Source organism: Lupinus angustifolius, chromosome LG06 (genome assembly GCF_001865875.1).
Source record: "Lupinus angustifolius cultivar Tanjil chromosome LG06, LupAngTanjil_v1.0, whole genome shotgun sequence".
Classification (NCBI taxonomy): Eukaryota; Viridiplantae; Streptophyta; class Magnoliopsida; order Fabales; family Fabaceae; genus Lupinus; species Lupinus angustifolius.
Genome location: NC_032014.1, coordinates 27291405 through 27316083, shown reverse-complemented (window position 1 = coordinate 27316083; position 24679 = coordinate 27291405). Strand labels below are relative to the sequence as shown.

The 24679-nt window shown below is 34.4% G+C and overlaps 1 protein-coding gene across 1 annotated transcript; it reads left to right on the top strand.

The window, feature by feature from the left end:
• On the top strand, positions 6635-14185 carry LOC109350446 (dual specificity protein phosphatase 12-like). The gene is made up of 6 exons (XM_019591683.1): positions 6635-7166; positions 8996-9048; positions 9221-9285; positions 9412-9490; positions 13058-13357; positions 13600-14185. The coding sequence occupies exons 1-6, from the start codon at positions 6754-6756 to the stop codon at positions 13752-13754; spliced, it is 1065 nt and encodes a 354-aa protein (XP_019447228.1). The 5' UTR covers positions 6635-6753; the 3' UTR covers positions 13755-14185.

The window sequence follows — 24679 nt, the reverse complement described above, 5'->3', positions numbered from 1 at the left end:
ACACAACTTCAATTGACTATAAATACCCCTCCCCTCTTCCCACAATCCTTACACTTAGCCATAATCCGAATTCTCTCTTCTCAAATCCTTATTCCGAATCCCTTATTCCCAATTTCCTTACTTCCTAAAAAATGGAATACATTGGTCCTGACCCCATTAACCCTACCCTACTAACTCTTTAGAAAGATCATGTCTCCACCAACATATGGAATGGTGGAGAGGTTACTTTTTGTGCAAGGTATAACTTTTGGCAATGCCTACCATCCGAACTGTTGTTACAAGTAATTTATAACACCGCATTTAGCCACATATTGGATATTGGAGCATTTGATAGCAACAACCATCTCATTACCACATTGGTTGAGAGATGGAGACTTCAGACTCACACTTTCCATCTACGAGTTGTGGAGTGCACTGTTACTCTAGAAGACGTCGCGTACCAGCTTGGACTATCTATTAATGGAGCTGCTATTATTGGTACGATGAGCACAAATTGACAAATTGTGTGTCTCAACGTGATGCTTGTTACTACTACAGTCATGGGCATACAACCGCATCCCAATTCTAGCTCTAAGACTGCACAACAACAATTTGCAGATATTTCCTTTGGTCCGAAGGTAAATATTATTTCAAATTATGTAACTTTTTATTTTAAATTATTTATTCCAACTAATATACTAACTTAATATAACTTTACATTTTATGTGGTTGCAACATAATCATTACCAACATTCCTGTCATGCAACTAACATAATACAGTCAATGTTGGATCACTTGCACATTGATCATGTAATTTATCTAATTTATTTTTTGTTATTTCTATAGTATTTTATTATTGGTAATCAATCATTTATACTTTATTAATACTTTATTTTTTATTGTTACTAATTTATTTTTATATATCACTTTGTCTAGACCACATATAAGAACATTACATTTATGGGCCAGATAGCATATATTGTCCAAGCACGTGTGCCACTTATCTGCTTTGCATTTATTGAGTGGCATGCTACTGATCGGGTTATGAGGCAGTTTGGTTTACAACAACCAATCCCACAAGATCCAATCAACCTGGAGAAACAACACAAGATAGACTTACATGGAAAAATGACTACAACTGACCATAAAAGTATGACTAGTGGATTCAGATATGGAATAATTGGGAAAACTATGTGGTAAATGGTTTTTCTTACGTCCAGCCTTTGTATCACTACTTGCAGTATATGTACTGGTACTTACAAAGGACTATGAAGTACATTTCTCTAGACGGAGCATATTCAGCTGGATCGGTAAGATTTGTTTTAATACAAACTTATATTAATTTTTAAATTTACATTAATTATTCTAATTTTTTCCAAACAAATTTCAGTATAATTTTATTAGAAGGATTCGAGATCGGTGTGCTTCTTCAAATGTTTTTTCGAAACCTCATGCAAACATTGAATGACGTCTACTTACATTGTAATGAGATGATGTAAGCATTCACTCAACTACTTTCAATTGCCTTCTCCGCCAATAATTATCAAGTTCCTCCAACACAACAGTTTGATATATTTGCTACACCTGAGTTCTTGCAACATTATGAGAGTTAAACTCATACGGACACTTATCAGCATGCATACACTCAAACACCTTTTCCTCAACAACAACAAATATCCTTTGAGTTTGAAGGTTTTGGAGCAATGTGTGACTACTCATTCTCTCAATTCGCATCTTCTTCACAATTTCAAGGAATGTCATCAATGTTTGACACTACTTCAACTACTCCATTGTCAGCATTCAACTCTCAACAATATTATCAGCCAACAATGTCTTCACAAGCTGAAGATGATGACGGGGATGATGACAAGGAAGATAGGAGACGCCACAATTGGTTAGAGGTGGAACTAGACAAGCAAGACAATGTCAACCACAACAACAATAACTAAGAGTCCAACCACCTCGAAAAAGAAAGACACCTGGATGTGGCACATCATCCCATAGATATATCATTAGGAAATGGAAAAATTGTATTCTCATTTATGATTAGATAACTTATTGAAGGTTTATGGACATGAGTTTTAACCAATTGGTAATGAAGTATATTGGCCCTCTTATTCAGGTCTGACCTTGATTCCTAATCTGCATATGCGTAGGAATCATACCGGAAGACAAAAAACTATACACATATACAATGAGATGGATGATTTTAAATCCCAACAAATTAAACAATGTAGGTGGTGTAGAACTGAAGGACACAATAAGAAGAAATGTCTATTCATAAATAAAGATGTCTGTCAAAGTTCATGGCAATGCTAAGTTATGTAATGTAAGAAGTTGTAACTTGTGCAATATATTAAGTTCATGGCAATGCTAACTACATAACCAAAATCCTATTTAATCGACCTAAACCCTAATAAAATAACATAAACACTAACTACATAACCTAAACCCGAATTAGTTAACCTAAACCCTGACTACATAACCTAAACCCTGGCTACATAACCTAAACCTTAATTAAATAACCAAATTGATTAACCTAGAACCTGACTACATAATCTAAACCCTAATTAATTAACCTAAACCCTAATTGAATAACATAAACCCTAACTGCATAACCTAAACCCTAATTAATAAACATATACTATACCTATATAACCTAAACCCTAACTAAATAACCTAAACCCTAACTACGTAACCTAAACCCTAATTGATTAACCTAAACCCTAATTAAATAACCTAAACTCTAACTACATAACCTAAACCCTAACTACATGGACTATACTCTAATTAAATACAGTAAACCCTAATTAAATATATTAAACCCTAATTAAATACACACTCTTAATCTCAAATATCATTAATTAAATATACTAAACATACCATTAATTTCCATGAAACTCTTCAATTTACACAATTAATTCAAACCCTTCAATTTCTACTAGAAAATTTGTATTGAACAATTACCAAGGTGGAAGTCGTGGACTGCATCCCCGAGATCATAGTAGATTCCAAGGAACTCGTGGTCCACATCCACGAGTACAAAATAGGTACTTGACTACTTTTTTGAACCGCCAACTGAGTGATATAATGCACAAGGGAATTAACACTTTTACATGGAAGTCTCATACAGCATCCACGACTTCAACTGAAGTCGCATACCGTATCCAAGCGTTCCACATAGCCTAGGGCACGAGCTAGGGTATTGAAGCAGGCTAGGGAACAACTTACGATACCTACTTTGAAGTCATGGCTTAGTGGCACGACAATCACTAAAGTCATGGACCTCATACACAACTTCAATTGACTATAAATACCCCTCCCCTCTTCCCACAATCCTTACACTTAGCCATAATCCGAATTCTCTCTTCTCAAATCCTTATTCCGAATCCCTTATTCCCAATTTCCTTACTTCCTAAAAAATGGAATACATTGGTCCTGACCCCATTAACCCTACCCTACTAACTCTTTAGAAAGATCATGTCTCCACCAACATATGGAATGGTGGAGAGGTTACTTTTTGTGCAAGGTATAACTTTTGGCAATGCCTACCATCCGAACTGTTGTTACAAGTAATTTATAACACCGCATTTAGCCACATATTGGATATTGGAGCATTTGATAGCAACAACCATCTCATTACCACATTGGTTGAGAGATGGAGACTTCAGACTCACACTTTCCATCTACGAGTTGTGGAGTGCACTGTTACTCTAGAAGACGTCGCGTACCAGCTTGGACTATCTATTAATGGAGCTGCTATTATTGGTACGATGAGCACAAATTGACAAATTGTGTGTCTCAACGTGATGCTTGTTACTACTACAGTCATGGGCATACAACCGCATCCCAATTCTAGCTCTAAGACTGCACAACAACAATTTGCAGATATTTCCTTTGGTCCGAAGGTAAATATTATTTCAAATTATGTAACTTTTTATTTTAAATTATTTATTCCAACTAATATACTAACTTAATATAACTTTACATTTTATGTGGTTGCAACATAATCATTACCAACATTCCTGTCATGCAACTAACATAATACAGTCAATGTTGGATCACTTGCACATTGATCATGTAATTTATCTAATTTATTTTTTGTTATTTCTATAGTATTTTATTATTGGTAATCAATCATTTATACTTTATTAATACTTTATTTTTTATTGTTACTAATTTATTTTTATATATCACTTTGTCTAGACCACATATAAGAACATTACATTTATGGGCCAGATAGCATATATTGTCCAAGCACGTGTGCCACTTATCTGCTTTGCATTTATTGAGTGGCATGCTACTGATCGGGTTATGAGGCAGTTTGGTTTACAACAACCAATCCCACAAGATCCAATCAACCTGGAGAAACAACACAAGATAGACTTACATGGAAAAATGACTACAACTGACCATAAAAGTATGACTAGTGGATTCAGATATGGAATAATTGGGAAAACTATGTGGTAAATGGTTTTTCTTACGTCCAGCCTTTGTATCACTACTTGCAGTATATGTACTGGTACTTACAAAGGACTATGAAGTACATTTCTCTAGACGGAGCATATTCAGCTGGATCGGTAAGATTTGTTTTAATACAAACTTATATTAATTTTTAAATTTACATTAATTATTCTAATTTTTTCCAAACAAATTTCAGTATAATTTTATTAGAAGGATTCGAGATCGGTGTGCTTCTTCAAATGTTTTTTCGAAACCTCATGCAAACATTGAATGACGTCTACTTACATTGTAATGAGATGATGTAAGCATTCACTCAACTACTTTCAATTGCCTTCTCCGCCAATAATTATCAAGTTCCTCCAACACAACAGTTTGATATATTTGCTACACCTGAGTTCTTGCAACATTATGAGAGTTAAACTCATACGGACACTTATCAGCATGCATACACTCAAACACCTTTTCCTCAACAACAACAAATATCCTTTGAGTTTGAAGGTTTTGGAGCAATGTGTGACTACTCATTCTCTCAATTCGCATCTTCTTCACAATTTCAAGGAATGTCATCAATGTTTGACACTACTTCAACTACTCCATTGTCAGCATTCAACTCTCAACAATATTATCAGCCAACAATGTCTTCACAAGCTGAAGATGATGACGGGGATGATGACAAGGAAGATAGGAGACGCCACAATTGGTTAGAGGTGGAACTAGACAAGCAAGACAATGTCAACCACAACAACAATAACTAAGAGTCCAACCACCTCGAAAAAGAAAGACACCTGGATGTGGCACATCATCCCATAGATATATCATTAGGAAATGGAAAAATTGTATTCTCATTTTCTTATTTTTATAATGTAATCATTTTCTAATTCCTAGTAAAATTATCAATTTCATTTTCATAATTTTGTCTTATTATTTTAATTTATGACTTTTATTTTTACACAACTGAAAATCATAAACATTAACTAAAATAAAAAATCCTAACTAAACTGCCTAAAACTAACTCTTAAAACCCCAACTAAACAACCGTGTAAAAGGAAAATGTGAAAATTCGTTTTCACCATATCTCATTGAAGTTCGTGGATGACATCCACGAGTCCCTAAAAAGTTACACTACTCTAGTAAATAATTTAAAACCTACCCCGAATGCGTGATAGTATAGTCAAACTACACTATCCACATAATTTTTCCCAACCATGACTTGATCTCTAGAAAAACTAAAAGGTCAAAGATTTGATTATTGGAAACGACACTTGTTGAGAAGAGGACTACGTACTCCAAAAGAAATTAGTTATTTACTCAAAAGAAAGTAATTATATACTATTGGTATTGGTAGTACAAAAAAACAATTATTAAATAAAAATACTCAAATTTATGATTGTCGCTATTAATATATATTTTATATCTTAGTTTTTATAATTTTTTTGTATAACACTTTGAGAGTAGGTAACTATTCTTTATCATTTGACCTTTTACTATTTAAGATCTAATATAAACTTATAAGAATAAGTGAATATTCTATTATCTATGCTATATATATATATAAAGTCAAAACTTGAAATAACTTCCTTCATGGTGTAATTTTTATTTCCTATGTTGCCCTTAACATTATTTAATTTTTACAAAAAAACTATATAATCCTAAGCAACTACCACCAATACATTAATTAACCACATATCTTACCTTAAATTAAATATTATCATAAACAAAAAAAATATAATATATAAAAATTGAATATGTAGTATCACACAATATTCGCCGGCAGGCACGAAGTGCCTGTACACACTAGTTATATATAACTTTTGTTTATAACAAGAAAAAATATGTATATACTAATTATGTAGGATTTTTCTTAAACAAAAGTAATACAAATGAAAAATGTATAATAAATTGACTGATTGTATATAAATTTTTATATATTACACTCTTGTAAAAACTACCAGATATTATATTTGGAGAATGTCTTCTGTCGCATTTTGTGTGTCACTCCATGTGTTATGAGTTGTAATTGATTAAAAATTATATATTTAAATTAAAAGTTGAATTATTAATTATTTTTTTGAACAATTACAACTCCATAACACGAAGTTACAATATCGTGGGAGAGAAGATATAATAATAATTTAATGTGCACGTATGAAAATTGAAATAGTTTAAAAGAAAACAAAAACAAAAAAAGAAGATTGATACAACGACTTGAGGGGAGAACACAACCATTCTTCAATCTTCATCATCAGAATTGAAATCCAATCCAACTAAATCTCTGATACTTATAATCATTATTAAGAGAAATTGTCTATCATGCCTTACCTTGTCCGAGAGAATCTCTTCATCGGCAACATCAGCGACGCAGCGGAGATTCTCCAAAACGGCACCGTTTCCATCACTCACATCCTCTCCGTTCTCAGCTCCGCCTCCATCTCTTTCTTCTCCGACTGGCGTAACGGCCTCACCATCCCTACCAAGGAGATAAAAAAACTCTATGCCGGCGCCGCCGCTGATGGTGGCGCCAAAACCGCTTTGTCGCCGGAGAAGCTTCTGTACTCGTTGGAGTACGCCGGTAACGATTTGAAGCTCGTAAGGATGGCGGTTCCGATTAGGGATACGGAGAATGAGGATTTGTTGGATTACTTGGAGGTTTGCATAGATTTCATTGATCGGAGTAGGAAGGAAAGTTCTGTTTTCGTTCACTGTTTTGCCGGAGTTTCTAGAAGGTATTGATCATCAATGATGGTCAATTATGAATTACCATAGCGGAGTTTTCAATTAGTTATTCTGTTAAGAGTCTTGGTTAATTTAGAAAGTAGTGGTTTTGCTTGTTGTTAAAGTAATGAAAATCTAGATCTTTAGAAAATGTGCCAAGAGCTGATTAATAATTTGGACAACCCTCCTATTATAGTTAGCTTTTGGAATGGAGTTAAGCCGAATTATTGTATTGTAGCCTATCTGATGACTGGCCATACCGTAGATATTCATTCCTGCAAATTTTGTGCTCCAGATGGGTCATTCCCAAGTGAGGGGTGTGTTAAAGTATTGAAGTTCACATACTATTAGTCTAGAGCCATTTTTAATAGATTGAGTACCTCCCCAATTTTAACACTTATTAAGTGGTCATGTGAAATATAGATAGATTTTTTTTTGGTTTCCCACAGGTATCCTCGCACTGGAGGCAATCCTGTCCGAGGCGGGAACATCCACAGGTATGTGGGGCTAACTCTCCCAGTGGGCATTTTTTCCATCCACAAGACTCGAACCCAAGGCCTTGCTTAAGGGGAATCAAGCATGTAGCATTTGAACCAACGTCCATTGGTAAATATAGATAGATTGACAAAAGGATGTAATGGCCCCAATCAAGATTTGTGAAATTTCTTTTATTGCTTTGGTGTCTGCCTCTCTCCTTGGACCACCTAAAAAAGGGCGGTCCAGTGTACGAGGCTCCCACTTAGTATGCATCCTTACCCACAAGCATGAGGTTGTTTTTAAGATTTGAACAGTGACTTCATGGTCACTGAGCAACAAGTTGAAAAGGAAAAAAAAATATATCTGAGAGAATCTGGTCCCATTAATTTCAGATAGAGACTAGTCAGTTTATCTCATGTTTTAATAGTGGAAAATGATCATCTTCCACCTTTTTTCCCAACACCATTTTTGCACCTATTGATCATCTTCTCATTGTTGTTTCCAAAGCAAAAGTCTTTTGATCACTAGTTATAGAGTAGGTGTGGAAAAGATGTAGAGAAAGAGTTGTGAGAATATCATTATTCCTTAAGATTAGAGTTTGGTTACCATTAGTTAGAGATAAGTTGAGTTATTTTGCTGAGGTAGTTACTAGTTGGTTAGTCTTTCGTGTTTTATATGAGGACAATTGCTAGCAACACACTCTTTTAGCACTTTCTTTACTATTAAGTGAATTTCATCGGGGCCCATTAGATCACATGACTCTAGTCTCTATTTGGTGCATCCTACATGATCTCCACCTAATAATAAAGAGTGTATTGCAGAGTGTTGAAGAGAGTGTATAGTTAATGTGTTCTTAGCATTGTTCTTTATATGCAACCTTTTACCATTTACTACATTCTAATTTAGCTAACATCTTTTATGGTTTGAGTTTGGTTACCGTTACTTCGAAATTTCTTCAGTTGGTTTGCTTCAGGAGTTAGTTATTGTTGGTTACTCTATCTTGTTATACATATATGCCCCTTTGCCATTTAGTAAAAGTTCAGTTTATGTCACATATTTTCTCTGATTTTTTCTTCTTAATCATGCCTTGGTTTTTAACACATCAAGTTAGTTTTATCACCAAAACAGCAGAACTGAGATTGCTTTGGATCTATTCCTGGATATTCTTTTGAACTGTTATATAATTCTAAACATGCTTAATTAATTGTGTAAAACTAGGTAGTACGTTCTTGCATCTCTGGCTCTCTGCTGACTCTTATGTTCAGAAGTATTCTCGAACATACTTGCATTATGATTTTATTTTCCAAATTTTCGAATTGTCTAACCTTGAGGGTTTGCACCCTTCTTTGTGTGTTCTTTGCAGCGCGGCAGTTATTACAGCATATTTGATGAGAACTGAACATCTATCTCTAGAAGGTGTGAACCAATATACTTTGTTTAAGTTCTTTTGTATCATTTTACTGAGTATCTTTTATAATATGGGCTAAATTCTTTTATTTATTTTTAAAATAAAAATAAATGAAAGATATCTGCTTCTCGAACTTACATATTTTTCTTGATTTTTCTATGTATTTTCCTATACCTGCAGATGCCCTTGAATCATTAAGGCAAAGCTGCGAATTTGTTTGCCCTAATGATGGTTTTTTAGAGCAGGTGTGCTACGAAAGCTCACTTTATGTGGTGGTGCAGATATCTTTTATAGCTTATTAATTATTATACATTTATACCTACCAATCCAAATTATTAAATTTTTTATTTTTTCTTGTTCTCCTATTTTAGTTAAAACTGTTTGAGAAGATGGGCTTCAAGGTCGATTATTCTACCCCAATATACAGGCGCTTTCGTCTTAAAATACTAGGTATGAGTTCGTATGCTTATCACCCCTGTTGCTGTGGTACCTTGTGTGTTTCTCATAAGTTTCATGATGGTATGACAGAGAATAGACTTGACGGTAATTATTTGTTAAAACAATTCATTCCTTCTGATATGAAAAAATATAGGTTACTTCTATGATACACTTCATATTTTTTTGGGGGTGTTCATCTCTCACTTATTTTGTCAAGTTTCATCACTAGAATGAGAGAACTCACTTTTTTCTTTACTATTTTTTAAATATAACTTTATGTCACTTAATTTATGAGTGCATTATGGTATAGTTCAATCCATGTAGCCGACCTACCTAGTCGGATTAAGGCTCGGTTGTGGTTATTGTTTTGTAACTTTATGTCACTTCGGGAGTGATAGAATTTACCGAAAATATAATGGCAGTAATGTAGATTATGGGGAATATAGAAAGGGGCTTAAATATCATGTTTATGGATAGAACTGTGAATACTAACACGGTTCAGATTACTGAGTCTGAGACAAGAAAGAAGGCCTTACAAGTATATTCTCATAGTCATAGGTCAAAACCCAATGTCCAAATGTAGTTAGGATAGAAGGCATGTGCTGACTGCCGAGATTGTGGGGAGGGAAAGTAAGTTATGGAAAGAGAAAGGAGATATGATCTGATTAAAAAGGAATGTTCCATAGGGTGTGGTTCATGTTATGATTTAGTTTCCAGCTTTTATATCATGGGGCCTTAGGACTTAGGGGTCACTCCTTGGCTAAGGAGTTCTGCTCTTACACTGGATCTATTCTCCTTAGTCTAATTCCATTAATACAATGTCCCTATAGATAGTTTGTTTCCATCAGTTTTCATGGCATAGTTGTGTTGTGAGTGAATGCTGCTGGAGACCAAATTTGGACAGTTCATTCTTTTTCTTGAGCCACTGCCGGCATTGTCATTTTTCAAACTTAAATATTTATTTGTAGTATAATTGTACTTTATTAAAAAATAATTCCAGCTTAAATTAGTTGATTACCATTATAAATCACTTTAAAAAAGGGTGACCTAGTGCAGAGGCTTCCACCTAGTGGGGTCTGGGCCTCTGGGGAGGCTACCTTCATATATCGCTTTAGAATCCATTAATTTATTTACCATGTTCGTTTATGAAGTAACCAAGAGGCATCATGCATATTATAATTTTTTTAGAAAGGAGGAATCATGGGCTTGATATTAAAGTTGCTCCCCCTTCCAAATTCTGCAGTATGATCACTTACGACATAAATTTCGATAGAAATTTAGGTGTTATCCATGGATTGACTTTGAACATTTATCTTCATACCTGGATTTTAGATGTTCTTAGTGAGCATATCCAATAAGCTCTAGGGATGGGAAGAGAATTGTTGTCCTGAAGGAGCCATTGGCTCTAGACTACATTATGCAGTGTTCCTATCACTAAGACTTTGATGCTGGCTCAAATCCGGCAGGTCAGATCAATGATGATAGCCATTTGCACCAGAAAAATGCCTAACTGAGCTCCCTAAATGCCCCCTACTGCAATTGATGCCCTTCCCCTAACAAACTAACAGCCCCCTCACATGCCAACAGTTCTGGCTTACCCTTCTTCTTTCTGAGATACCTTTTCACTATCTTGGGCTTTTTGGGATTCAGGCCCAATCCTTGATCCTGATTATTCTGTAATACTCCTCCTTCTGCTACAGTGCCCTAAAGTACAATTCCAAAGCAGTATCATAATTGTCACCATCACTTTATGATAGAGCGTTATGACGTCATTCAATCCATTTAGCCGACTCCACCTAGTGAGATTACGGCTTGGTTGTTATTGTTGTGTTCGTGTTGTTGTAACTGTCACATCAAGTTCCAACCCTTTTATCAAACATTTCCGCCTTCTGCTTGTTACCATTTTATGAAGAAAAAAACCGAGCATATGTTTCCCCATACTTAATCCACTTGGCTTTAGAATTCTACTACCAACCAATCTCTTTTAAGTAAATCTCCTCCATATAATTTCTCAAACAATAAATTCTTGCTTTATCTTCAGAATAGCTCTCCCCCTCTAATTTCAACCTATCTAGTATCTAGAGAATCAATCTCTTCTAATTAGTGATTGTTAATAATCAACTCACCGAAAAGCTTAAGATGTTGAGTAAAAACATATTAAATGATGGAGGAGTAGAGGAATCAATCTCACAATACATACCATTCCTTGTTGAATTCTAGTCCATTTCCTATCAACATACCATACCATAAGTTACATGGTTTTGATATCTTTTATCTATCATATTAAATGATGGAGGAGTAGAGGAAGATGTAAACCATATGATTTAGTTGAGTGGATAAAGGTGTTATTTGTGAGTGGGAGGGGCCTCTCAAGCTTAAAGGAAAAATTTACTGAACAACTATAAGGCTTGTAGTGTTTTATAGCATTGAATGTTGGGTTGTAAATTTGTAATGAGCCAACAACAGCACAACCTCAAGGTCGTAGGAATGAGGATAAGGTACATGATGAGGTTAGGAATGGATATATTAAAGAGAAAGTAGGAGTAGCATCTATTGAGGAAAAGATGATAGAATCTCACGTAAGGTGGGTTAGATACGTGAGAGAGAAAACCCATTGAAGACCCAATAAGAACAGTGTATCAGCTGGAGGATAGCCTAGTTGTTAGTGGTATAGGAAGACCAAGAAAAAATCTAGGTGATGTCATAAAAAAGGATATAAATCTAAATGGCCTTTTTGAAGACGTGGTTCATGAGAAAACATAATGGTGTTTTTTGACTCATGTAGTTGACCCCATGTAATGGGAAAAGGCTTGTTTTTATGGAAATCCATGCCTTGACATATCCTACCATGTTTTAGTGATACTTTTAATGGTCAGATTAAATCAGCCTATCTTAATCATGATTACATACACTTGTGGCTTCCATAGTAAATAACACAACTTTTTAACATTAAGTTGCTTTCGTTCGTTTTGTTTAACGTCCTCTTTCTGTTGGGAGTGGGACGAGAAAAGGTCGAATAAACTACGATAATATGGCTCATTTGGTAACGCCTCATTTTTTATTTTATTTTATGGATTAAACTTCTAACCTAGTTGTATCCAATTTACATGCTAACTTATTTCTATCAGCAGCTATTTTGATATTTGTGGATAATCTTGTACTCGAGGGTGAGCCCGGCGCAATGGTAAGGTTGTTTGCCTTGTGACGTGGAGGTTATGGGTTCAAATATGGAAATGACCTATTCACTTGCGAGAGTAAGGTTGTGTATAGTTACCCTCTCATACCCCACTGCCCACTAAGGGTTTGTTTGGGAGTTGGATTTTGGAGGGGAAAGAAGGGAAAGGGGAGGCTTGAGAGTCATCTCACAAGTGTACTTCATGGCTCCCAAGCCTTCCCTTTCCTTCCCTTCCAAAATCTAACTCCTAAACAAACCCTAAGTGGGAGCCTCGACATTGGGCCATCCTTTTATGTATGATTTCATACTCAAACAATCTTTTTTGTCTTCTATGAACATGCAAAATGAGATCAACTACTTATTTGTGTCATCTGAGTAAAGAAATGATTATCTCATGTTTTCAGGAGATCATTTCTCTGTGTCTGGAATAGACAGTTCTAAACTTGGTGCAGACCCTGGCATGCCTGTCCAAATTTCTTCAGATGTCGAAGAAACTACTAAAGTAGAAAATAAGCGTAGACTTACATATCGCTGTAAGAAGTGCCGACGTGTTGTTGCATTGGAAGAAAATGCGATAGATCATACTCCAGGAGAGGGTGAGACATCCTTTGAGTACAAGCGGAGAAGTGGCAACCCTTTTGATAACTCTAATGAGTCTGAGTGTTCATCCATATTTATTGAACCTCTACGATGGATGAAAGCTGGTAAGAAAACACTTACTACGATACTTCGATGTCTCCATTTTTGAAACCAGCTATGACTTTATTATTGCACTTTGGTGAAGCATGTTCTTATAACTTTATAAAGAGTGGTATTATAAACAATTTGATGTGTAAATTATGCCTTGAATAAGTGGATGATATTTTCTTGACCAAGTCATTTGAGCACAATGTTCTATATAGATGCATATAGGTTTATACAGTGACTGATATCTCTTGTCACTCAGTTGAGGAAGGCACATTGGAGGGAAAGCTGTCATGTGCGCAATGTGATGCTCGTTTGGGATACTTCAATTGGACAGGCATACAATGCAGCTGCGGAAGCTGGATAACCCCCGCTTTTCAACTCCACAAAGGCCGTGTAGATATAAGCCGTGTGTAAGCCTTGTTATTCCAAATTTTATGCATAAGCTACATATATTGTTTTTGTTGTTCTTGGACCTGTATTCTGCTTCACTTTTCCATGTCGGTCTGTCACCAATTCTACGTTAAGAAGGGAGAATTGAAGTCTTGTTCCTTGGACCTGCATTCTGCTCAAATTTTCCATGCTGAACCAATGCAAATTGTATATGGGAGGATTACAGTCTTGCACTTTGTTTCTTGCTTCTTCCAGAGTTGCTTTTACGAAGCTATAACTGGAGACTAATGATTATGCATTTTCAGTACATGGTCAAGCATGAGTTGGGTTTCCACTATTAGGGCTTGTTGCACTTAAGATTCACCTTTAAGTAAAGGATGATGTTTTTTGCTACCGAAGAAAAAAGTGTTCTCCATTATACCTTTCTTATAAAATTATTGATCTGCTTTTACTTCTTTTTTCTTCTTCTTGGGTGTGAAGAAACTCCCTACATGGCTGCAAGATGAAAGTTGATCGAAGGGTTTCATTGTTGTCAAAATAGATGAATGAATAAATCCGGAATTGACATAAATTTCAACCTATATAATAGCCTAGCATACCTGTTCTATTCCATTCATTTACTACCTGTGGATAATCTCCAATTGGATCAAAACGTGGTTGCAGGTCATTGATTTATTAAGTGCCACCAGACGCCTATCAACAAAAACACTGTTTCTCCATGTTTTTTCTGGAAATCGTATTTTTGTTAATAGGCATTTGAGTAAGGTCCCACTCAATCCTAATGTATTGTAGTTGGCTAAAAGTAAAATGTTCTATTGAGAGTGATATTTATTGGGAGGGGTAATGACATACTTTTGAAATTGATTAGTTCTTTATTCATAGAGTGAGTGAATATCCGTGATTATATCCGAGTAAAATAGTTGCTTATAAATTTAATCACCAAAACAAATGGTATTTGAGAAATCATTACTGGTAATGAAAGAAATGAACCAAACAGGTCAGCTTATATTTTTATTCCAAAAGGAAACACTAGAAGATTGTCAAAGATATGTAAGCTTAAGTATTGAATGAATAATATCAGCAAACAACTTTGTAACCACGTATACAATGCCCACCAGTAGTCTGCACTTAGGGTCCAGGATAGGTTGTCCATCCTGAATGTGGTGGGGTTAATTTTTACCTAGACATGCTCCTATACATGAAGAAACCCAAACATACATGGGTCTAATTAGGATGATATAAAAACAGGCCAAGTTAGTATTATAGATTAGCCTAAAAATAATTGGGGATTGGACATATGCATCAAGATCAAGACCATTTTATATATAAATGTTTGTGGACATGAAAGAAAAATTTACATAATACGAGAGTAGTTATAAGTAAGTACACAGAAATTAGAATCTAGCTATTCTAGTTTAATAATATAAGATGGAAAAATGAGAATATAATTGAGGGTTTGTGTGGGACATGATGGATATAATGTGTCACTCATCAGACCCTAAATATTAATTAAATTAATATTTGGATACGATAATGTCCCTTTTTGATATGATGAGCAAGTCTGACTTGGATCATTTCCTTTGTGTAAGGGTGGGTGTTCGAGTCACGTTATAGGAGAATGTTAACAAGTGTCATATCATATTAGAGTGATTCAATAAAGTTTTATGTTAGTTGTCGAATGCTAACATTTCTCTAATTGATTTCTTTCTTATAAGAAAAATGAATAGAAAGTTTTGCTTAGATTACAAAGTCATACATGCAGAGATCTTGACAATCCAACATAAAATTTTAGTTATGGATGTAAGGGTTAAGAGTAGAGTGGAAAAAATACCAATATAAAGTCCAAATAATCAATAAGTGAAAATTGAAGGATGGATATAAAGGAGTTCCCAACAAAGAGTTTTGGAATACACAAAGATGTGCTATCAATATGTGGGATAAGATGACCTTATGAATTAGGAACATTGCAAATGAGACACTAGGTGAATCGAGAGGGTTTGGACCAAAAGGTAAAGAATTACAGTGGTAGGACAAAGAGTCTACGACAAAGTTAAGGTGAAAAGAGAATGTTTTAAAGCATGTTACTTTTTTAAAATTACAAAAAAATTGAGAAAAATACAAGACAACTAAGAAAGGCGCCAAGAAAGCGGAACAATAAGTTATAAAAATTGTTAGGTAGCAAGGGAGGGGGTAAAAGCTTTTATAGGCTTGCAAAGGGTGAGGAAAGAGAGACAAAAGACTTGGACATAGTGAAATGCCATAAATGTGAAGATGGAAAAATCTTGGTAAAAGACAAAGATATTAATGAAAAAGTGAAGAACTACTTTCACATGCGTTTCAATGATGGCCATGATTTTTGTGTCGTGATAGGCTAAACACTAAAGAAGATGATCAAAATTGTACATTTTATTGTAGAATTTGGATTTTGAAGTTAAAAGAAGCGTTGAAAATGATGAAGAATGATAAAACGAATAGATCAGATAATATACCTGTTGAGGTATGAGAAATTCTAGGAGATTAGAACGTAAGTTAGCTCACAAAGTTGTTTAATGAGATTATGAGGTTCAAAAAGATGTTAAGCGAGTAAGGAATAAACAATTTAATCCATATTTATAAGAATAATAGAGAAATACAAAATTGTGCAAACTATGTGGGAATTAAGCTCATGAGTCTTCTATGAAGCTGAGAGAGGATAATCAAGTGGAGGTTGAGACAATAGACACACATTACTAAAAACCAATTTGGTGTTATGATGATGAAGTTGACCATGGAGGCTATACACTTGCTATGAAGATTAATGGAGAGAGAACAAAGGTGCTCAAACATGGTTTTCATTGACTTGTAGAGGGCATATGATAAGCTTCCTAGGGAGGTGTTGTGGCTCTAGACAAGAAAGAAGTTTAGATTGCCTACTTTTGAACAATGAAAGATACGTATAATGGATGAACAAGAGATTGTTGGATTATGCACTAGTAAATTAGTATTATTTATATTTAATTGTTACAACCTAAATATACAAGGGATACCTATAGGATCACACACATAGAATTAATACTCTAGATATGCTATATTTCCTTATTAAGCCATGTTCATTAGATAAGCTCAACTCCGATAAGCAATAATGTGAATTAGGATTATCCACCTTGGGAGTGCTTCCCATGCATTCTTATAAATAGAGCATGAGATGCTTAAACCATATACACCAAAAAATAGAATTCACTTAGACTTTTGTCTCTGTTAGCACAAGGAGTTGTAAGGGTTTCTTTAGTGGGAGCGTTCACGTGGGCTTCTATAGAGACAAGGCTATAATTGATTTGTTAGCTCAATAACAAGAAATAGGTAATCCTCATTCTTTTTTTTTGTTTGGAAACTTTGAAACATGATCTTACAAGTCCTTCCTTCATGAGAATTCTTTTTTCGCTGTGATTATTATCTAGTTGATTTCCCAACAAAGATGGGGTCTCTAAAGATTTACCTATTGCTATAAAACTACACCAAGGATCAACATTGAGTCTCCATATGTTTATATTGGTCTTGGGTATGCTTACCGAGCATATTCAAAAACCATTGCAATATTGCATGCTTTTTGAAGATGATATTGTGCTAGTTTGAAAATCAAGAGAGTAATTAAATGAGAAAGTAGAGATGTAGAGACAAGCTTTAGATATATATTTCTTTCATATAAGTCAAAGTAAGACAAAATATATGAGTATAAGTTTAGCAATAGGCAGTATAAATCACAAGTCACTATATTTAAGTATCTTGTGTCAATTATATAATACAAATATAAATTGAGGTAGATATAAATCACATGATTCAAGTGGGGTGGATGAAATGGTGAAGTTCATTAGGTTCATATGTGATAGAAACGTGTTACTCAAGTTCAAGGGAAACTTTACTGAACAACTATAAATACATGCAATGGGTGTTGAGCGGTAAATATTAAAAATGTAATAAACTCAATGTATTATAGATATAAGAATGTTGTTTTGGATGAGTGAACACATTAAAGAAGATAAAATTAGGAACAAATACATTAAAGAGAAAGTTAGGTAGCTCCTATTAAATGAAATGATGGTAGAATTGTGATTAGGTGATTTGACCATATTAGAGGAGATCGTTATAAGTCTTGGTAAGATGAGTAGACTAAAGAGAGATTAATATGATTTTTAGAAGCAAAGAGAGACCAAGAAAAACCATAAACGAATCAGTTATGAAGTATTTAGATATCAATACTTTGCAATAAACATATTTATTATAGAGCATTCTAATGTCGTTCAATTCATATAGTTAACCACACTTTAGCAAGACTATGTAATTAGTTTTTATTATTGGTAATGATAACAAATGTCCTTCGAGCATTGTTTAATGACTAGAAGAGGTAATTTAGTAAATGATAATTTTAACATAGAACTATTAAGAGAAAATAATATATATACTGATAGTATATGCGTTTTATACACCGTTACTCAATTATTTATCATTCATATTTTATTATTATTGACTCTTCAAAAAATATAAATGAATGATAAATGATATAATAATTATGTATAAACCTTTACGGTGAGATATTACTCTCAACTATTAAACCTCTCCTTCTATATTCATTAGCTAGTACCCTAGGGCAGTCGTTAGCAAAACCCAAATATATAAATTAAGAGGTTGTTTAATATTTTTCAAAAGCTTCTTTATTCCTATGTATGAATTTGTGGGGAGTTGATGGCCCCCACCAATCAAATAAGGTTGGATTGAGTTATGGTGATTTTATGTGTGTATCGCAAACCAGCCCAATCTAATGAGGTTCAGGTTAGTTCAGATTGAATGGTTACTTTTTTAAATATAAAGAAAATATTTCAAGATCTAGGAAAAAATAGAACAAACTTTTTTCATAAAAATAAAAAACTCAAGATAATGATATAGAATAAAATATAGTGCATAAGAAATTAACAAATATTAACATGTGATGAAAACAATTGCAAAATTTATGCCCATCTAAACCTCTCAGCTTTTCCACTACATCTAATTTAAACCTATACACTACATAATTAAAAGGAAGAGATACCATGAAAATTAATATGCATTAATCAATGTTTTGATGAAAATTACATAATTAACCTCGTGTTATGATTGGTAATTAGGGAAGACAAAAAACCCGTATGGGCACGAGTACGAGTCACAAACGAGTACCCACAAGTTTTACAAACGAGTTTTTTTAAAATACTCATACTACATATGGGTAGGCATATGTATTGTGGTACCCGTACCCGTTATTTATGTGATTACTATATTATCTTTAACTAAAATAACAAGTACACTACCCTAACCTTCACTTGTATTATGTACATCTTTTCCTTTTACTTTGTTTACATTTTTACCCTGTTTACATCTTTTATTAAATTTGGTGGTGAAACATCTACAAATACTATTATATGTGTAGAAAAACATATGTTTTACAAAGAAAATATATATTTTTTTCTTAAGAAATGGGAACAGAAAATCACACAAATAGGAAACTCCAATATTCAGTAATCTTAATTATAGATTTATCCTTTTTCCAAATGTTCAATGAAAAGACACAAAAATAATTAAGTTTCATCTCATGCAAAACAAAATAAAAGTAGAAAGTTAGAAATTCATTGATAATGTAGGAAACCTTTGGTTACCCGTACTATAACGAATTTCAATGAATAATACCTCTTCTTCTTTCTTATTATCAAATGGAAAGCCAAAGGCTCAATATATACAATACTTTGGATAACAATATACTAACTAACTAACCAGATAATTGATTATCGAATATAAAACTGAATTTAACAAACCTACTAATTAATGAGATAATCGATTATCTAATGAATAATCAATTATCGAATATAAAGCTACAAAACTACAGAACCCAACAAACTTCCCATCAAACAAGACAATCAATTAACATAATGATTACTCGATGTCGTATATTAGACTTGAGATTCAGCAACAATAGAAGTTTGCACTGCAACAGAATCTGCAATACCCCCCCCAACAAGTGATGAAAAGGTGCAGGATCAAGAGGCTTTATATGAATATCTGCATACTGATCAATAGTAGAAACATGTAACAGATGGAAGAGTTTACGTTGAAGCCTTTCACGCACAACATGACAATCTATATCTATATGCTTTGTCCTTTCATGAAAAACAACACTGTTAGCAATATGACAAGTAGAAGCACTATCACAATAAAGAAGAGCAGCAGTGATAAATGAAACAAAGAATGATTCAAGTAGAAAAGTTAACCACTGAATTTCACATGAAGTGGCAGCCAAGGCTCTATACTCGGCCTCAGATGAAGACCTGTACATAGTTTGTTGCTTCTTGCACCTCCAAGCAATGAGAGAATCACCTAGAAAAACACAATAACCAGAAATAGATATCCTAATATCTACACAATTTCCTAAATCAGAATTAGAGAAGGCTTTAAGATGCATAGGGGAAGTAGCAGAGTAAAATAATCCATGACCAGGTGAAGACTCGAGATACCTTAGGACTCTTGTTAAAGCCTTGTAGTGAGTTTGAGTAAGATTGGTCATGAATTGACTAATTTGTTGAACAACATAGATTGTATCACGCCTACTATTAGTTAGATATAGAAATCTCCCAACCAATCTCCTATAAAGAGAAGGATCATGGTAAGGCTCCCCATCATTTTGATGAAGCCTGTGGTTTTCACCATAGGAGTAGATAGAGGTTTTGAGGAGAGGAATCCAATATCAGATAAAATGTCAAGGGCGTATTTTCTTTGGCAAAGACTAATCCCTGGATGGGTTCTAGACACTTCTAGGCCAAGGAAATACTTTAAAGGTCCAAGGTCTTTTATTTTGAAAAGCTTATGCAAATGATTTTTAACATGAATGATTTCAGCATGATCAGTACCTCATAGGATGAGGTCATCAACATAAATCAATAAGATGGTATACCTATTTTCATTCTTCTTAGTAAAAAGAGAATGATCATGAGGGCATTGTTTGTAGTTTAAATCAATTAGAGTAGATGACAGTTTGGTGTACCACTGTCTGCTTGCTTTAAACCATGGATAGATTTATGTAATCTGCAAACCTGATTTGGTTTAGGAGGAATCACACCAGGTGAGAATTTCATGTAAACTTCTTCATGGAGATCACCATGAAGAAACACATTATTAACATGTAATTGGTGCAATAATCAATCCTGTGAGGATGCAATAGCAAGAAGGAGCCTTATAGTGGTTAGCTTAACAACAGGGGAAAAGGTATCAAAGTAATCCAAGCCCTATGTTTGAGCATACCCTTTGGTCACTAATATGGTCTTGTATCTCTCTATACTACCATTTGAATTGTACTTAATTTTATAGACCCATTTGGCCCATATGGCAGTCTTATCAGGTGGGAGATCAACAATAGACCAAGTGTTATTTAAAGTGAGGGCATCTAATTCAGCTAACATGGCCTTAACCCAATGGTGGCATTTGTTAGCTTGCTTGTAAGTTTTAGGCTCATTATTGATAACTATAGACATAACATAATGCAGTTGTTTGGGAGATAGTCTATGATAACCCAAGACTTTAGAAAGAGGGTGTTTGATACGTGAAGAAGGAACAAGATCAATGGAACTTATGAGGCTACAATGAAAATCCTTTACATATGATGGGGCAGACTTGGTTCTAGTAGATCTTCTTAGAGCATTATATGTAGTGAGGTCTGTACCAACAGGATCAGAAGGCTGGGTTGTAGATCATGGCTTGGTGAATAAGAAATGGCATCCCTGGTGTTGGTATTGTGACTAGTTGTGTAATAGTCAAGAAAGCTGAGATCATTATTGTCCTCTATATTGTGTTGTGGATTGATTGATTTTTCAGCAAGGTGAGAATGACCTATATCAGATGAAGTATATGACAGGATATGTTCATGAAAGACAACATCTCTTGAAATAAAAGTCTCCCTTTTATGTAGGTGAAGGAGAACGAACCCTTTTGTTCCAGCTTTGAAGCCTAGAAAAACAGATTTTCTGGTTCGAGGGTCAAGTTTAGACCTATGTGCAACAAGGCTAGAGGAAAAACACAAACTACCAAATACCATAAGGTCTTGCATGTTAGGTTCTTGATTGCATAGAAGATAATAAGGAGTCTTTCCAGGGGTAGTGGTGTTAGGCGATCTATTTATCAGGTATGAAGCATGTTTTGCTGCATAACACCAAAAACTTTTGGCTAGTTTGGATTGGAACAATAGAGATCTAGTGACATTTAATAAATGCATATGCTTTCTCTCAACTATAGAGTTTTGTTGAGCTGTTTCAACATAAGAGGTTTGATGTATGATGCCAAACTCTTCGTAGAAGGAGGGCATAAGGAACTCAACACTATTGTCACTTCTAATGACTTTAACCCCTTTGTGGAACTGAGTTTGTGTCATTTTTATAAAATTTTGTATAAGAGAACAAGTTTCAGATTTATTTTTCATCAAAATATCCATGTATACCTACTAAATTCATCAACAATTGTAAGGAAATACTTATAACCATGAATGAAATTGATAGCAATAGGGCCCCAAATATCCATATGCAACATGTCAAAAGGAAATCTACTTTTATGTTCACTGTTAGGAAATGGCAATTTAGTTTGCTTAGCCATATAACAGTAATCACATATCTTTGTGGAATCAGAATTGACATAAGGGAAAAGTGTGCATACATTGTGTAAAACTAAATGAGAGAGATGTCTTAGCCTAAAATGCCAAAGATCAAAGAAAGGTATACTAGGTTCTTTGGTGACAAGTAAACTAGCATTTTGTAGTCTTAAGCATCCTAATTGAGGAGTCATGTTGAGTGCATAAAGTCCATTAGATTCTTTAGCATGTCTAATCGTCCTCAAGGTAATCATATCCTGAATTAAACAACGTGAATCATCAAAGGTTAAGCTACAATAAAGAGATTTAGCTAGTTTGTTACAAGAAATAAGGTTATACTTGAAGTTTGGCACAATTATAACATCATATAAAATCAATTCAGCAGATAGCTTAATAGTACCACAATGTTTAGCAATTATAGTTGATCCATTTGGCAGCCTTATAGTAATAGGCTTAATATGCCTAAAATTGATGAAATTGAAGGCATGTGGAGTTACATGGTCAGTAGTCGTAGTATCTAGGATCTAGGGCTGGTTTTTACCTGAAATACGATCATTGCAGCTTATATCATTGTCATCTCCATCAGTGGTGTTATCTATGGTGTCCAAGCTTAGTTGATTCATAGTGTGTGTAGGTGGTGAGGTCCCATCATGTTGGAGTATGGATGTGAGCTGAGCATATAGCTCATAGCTAAGATGTATCCCAAATTCCTTGCTCTTCATGTTAGGCTTGGTGATTTCATTGGTGTTGCCCTCCGCAGATATTGTTGATTGCCTCAGTGGAAGATTTGGAACTATTATAATGTGGAGGGAATCCATGTTTGAAGTAACATGATTCAACAGCGTGTCCTTTTCTACAGTGAGTGTGGACCTTAATAAGACCATTTCTTGAGGTTGCCAGGCCATTTTTCTTGTTGAATCTTCCTCTGTTTGTTTTGTTTATGTAATTCATTTTGGTCATTGAAGGCTTCATGCCTTGGCTTTGTTCATTAAAATTGAGTAGCATCCTTGATTCACTACTACTTATTCCTTTAACTTGTCCTTCAACTTGAGCTACAAGAGAGAAGACCTTATTGATGGAAGGTAGAGGCTCCATCATTAAAATTTGAGATGTTATGGTTTGGTAATTGTCATTTAGCCTCTTCAGGAAGCATACGACATACTCGATTTCCTTGTAATTCTTTACATTTTGCATGAGGTCACATCCACATTGCACTTCACATTTGCAATAAGGTGTTGGCCTTAGGGATTCCAACTCATCCCATAGAGTTTTAAGAGCAGTGAAATATTCACTTATGTCTCTTTCATCTTGCCTTATTGAGTGGTTTTTTGTAAGAGATAAGAGAATCTAAAGTAATCACCTTTGCTAAACCTTTCTTTTAAGTCTTGCCACAAATCTTGGGCATTATCTATGTAAATTGTGCTTTGGACAATTTGAGGGCAAATAGATCTTATAATCCAAGAAACAACCATGTTGTTGCATCTTTCCCAAATGCCATATCCAAGATCATTAAGCTTTGGGACAACAATGGAGCCATCAACAAATTTGAACTTATTCTTGGATGAAAGAGCTCTTCTCATAGCTTTTCTCCAAGAATGGTAATTCCTTCCTTCAAGAGGAGGGGATACAAGAACTTCCCCTAGACTTTTTCCAGGGTGCATATAGTAGAGGCTATAGGGGTTTTGAGAATCACCTCTAAAAAGTAATGCTCCTTGATTTTATGATTCATTGTTAGCCATTTGGAGTTGCTTTGTAGAAGATGATGAATTTTTTGGCTGCAAGGATGTTGAGAAAGAACACAACAGTACCTCTAAAAGAGTTTTGGTATTTTCATGAAGAAGAAGAGTATGAGTGGAAGATTTTCTTAATTGTTAGCTCATGATACCATATAACGAATTCCAATGAATAATACCTCTTCTTCTTTCTTATTATCAAATGGAAATGAAAGACCCAATATATACAAGACTTTGGATAACAAGATACTAACTAACTAACCAGATAATCGATTATTGAATATAAAATTGAATTTAACAAACCTACTAATTAACTAGATAATCGATTATCTAATGAATAATCGATTATCGAATATAAAGCTACAGAACTGCAGAACCCAACAAAATTAACTAACCAGATAATCGATTATTGAATATAAAATTGAATTTAACAAACCTACTAATTAACTAGATAATCGATTATCTAATGAATAATCGATTATCGAATATAAAGCTACAGAACTGCAGAACCCAACAAAATTCCCATCAAACAAGACAACCGATTAACTTATTGATTAATTGATTATTGTATATTAGACTTG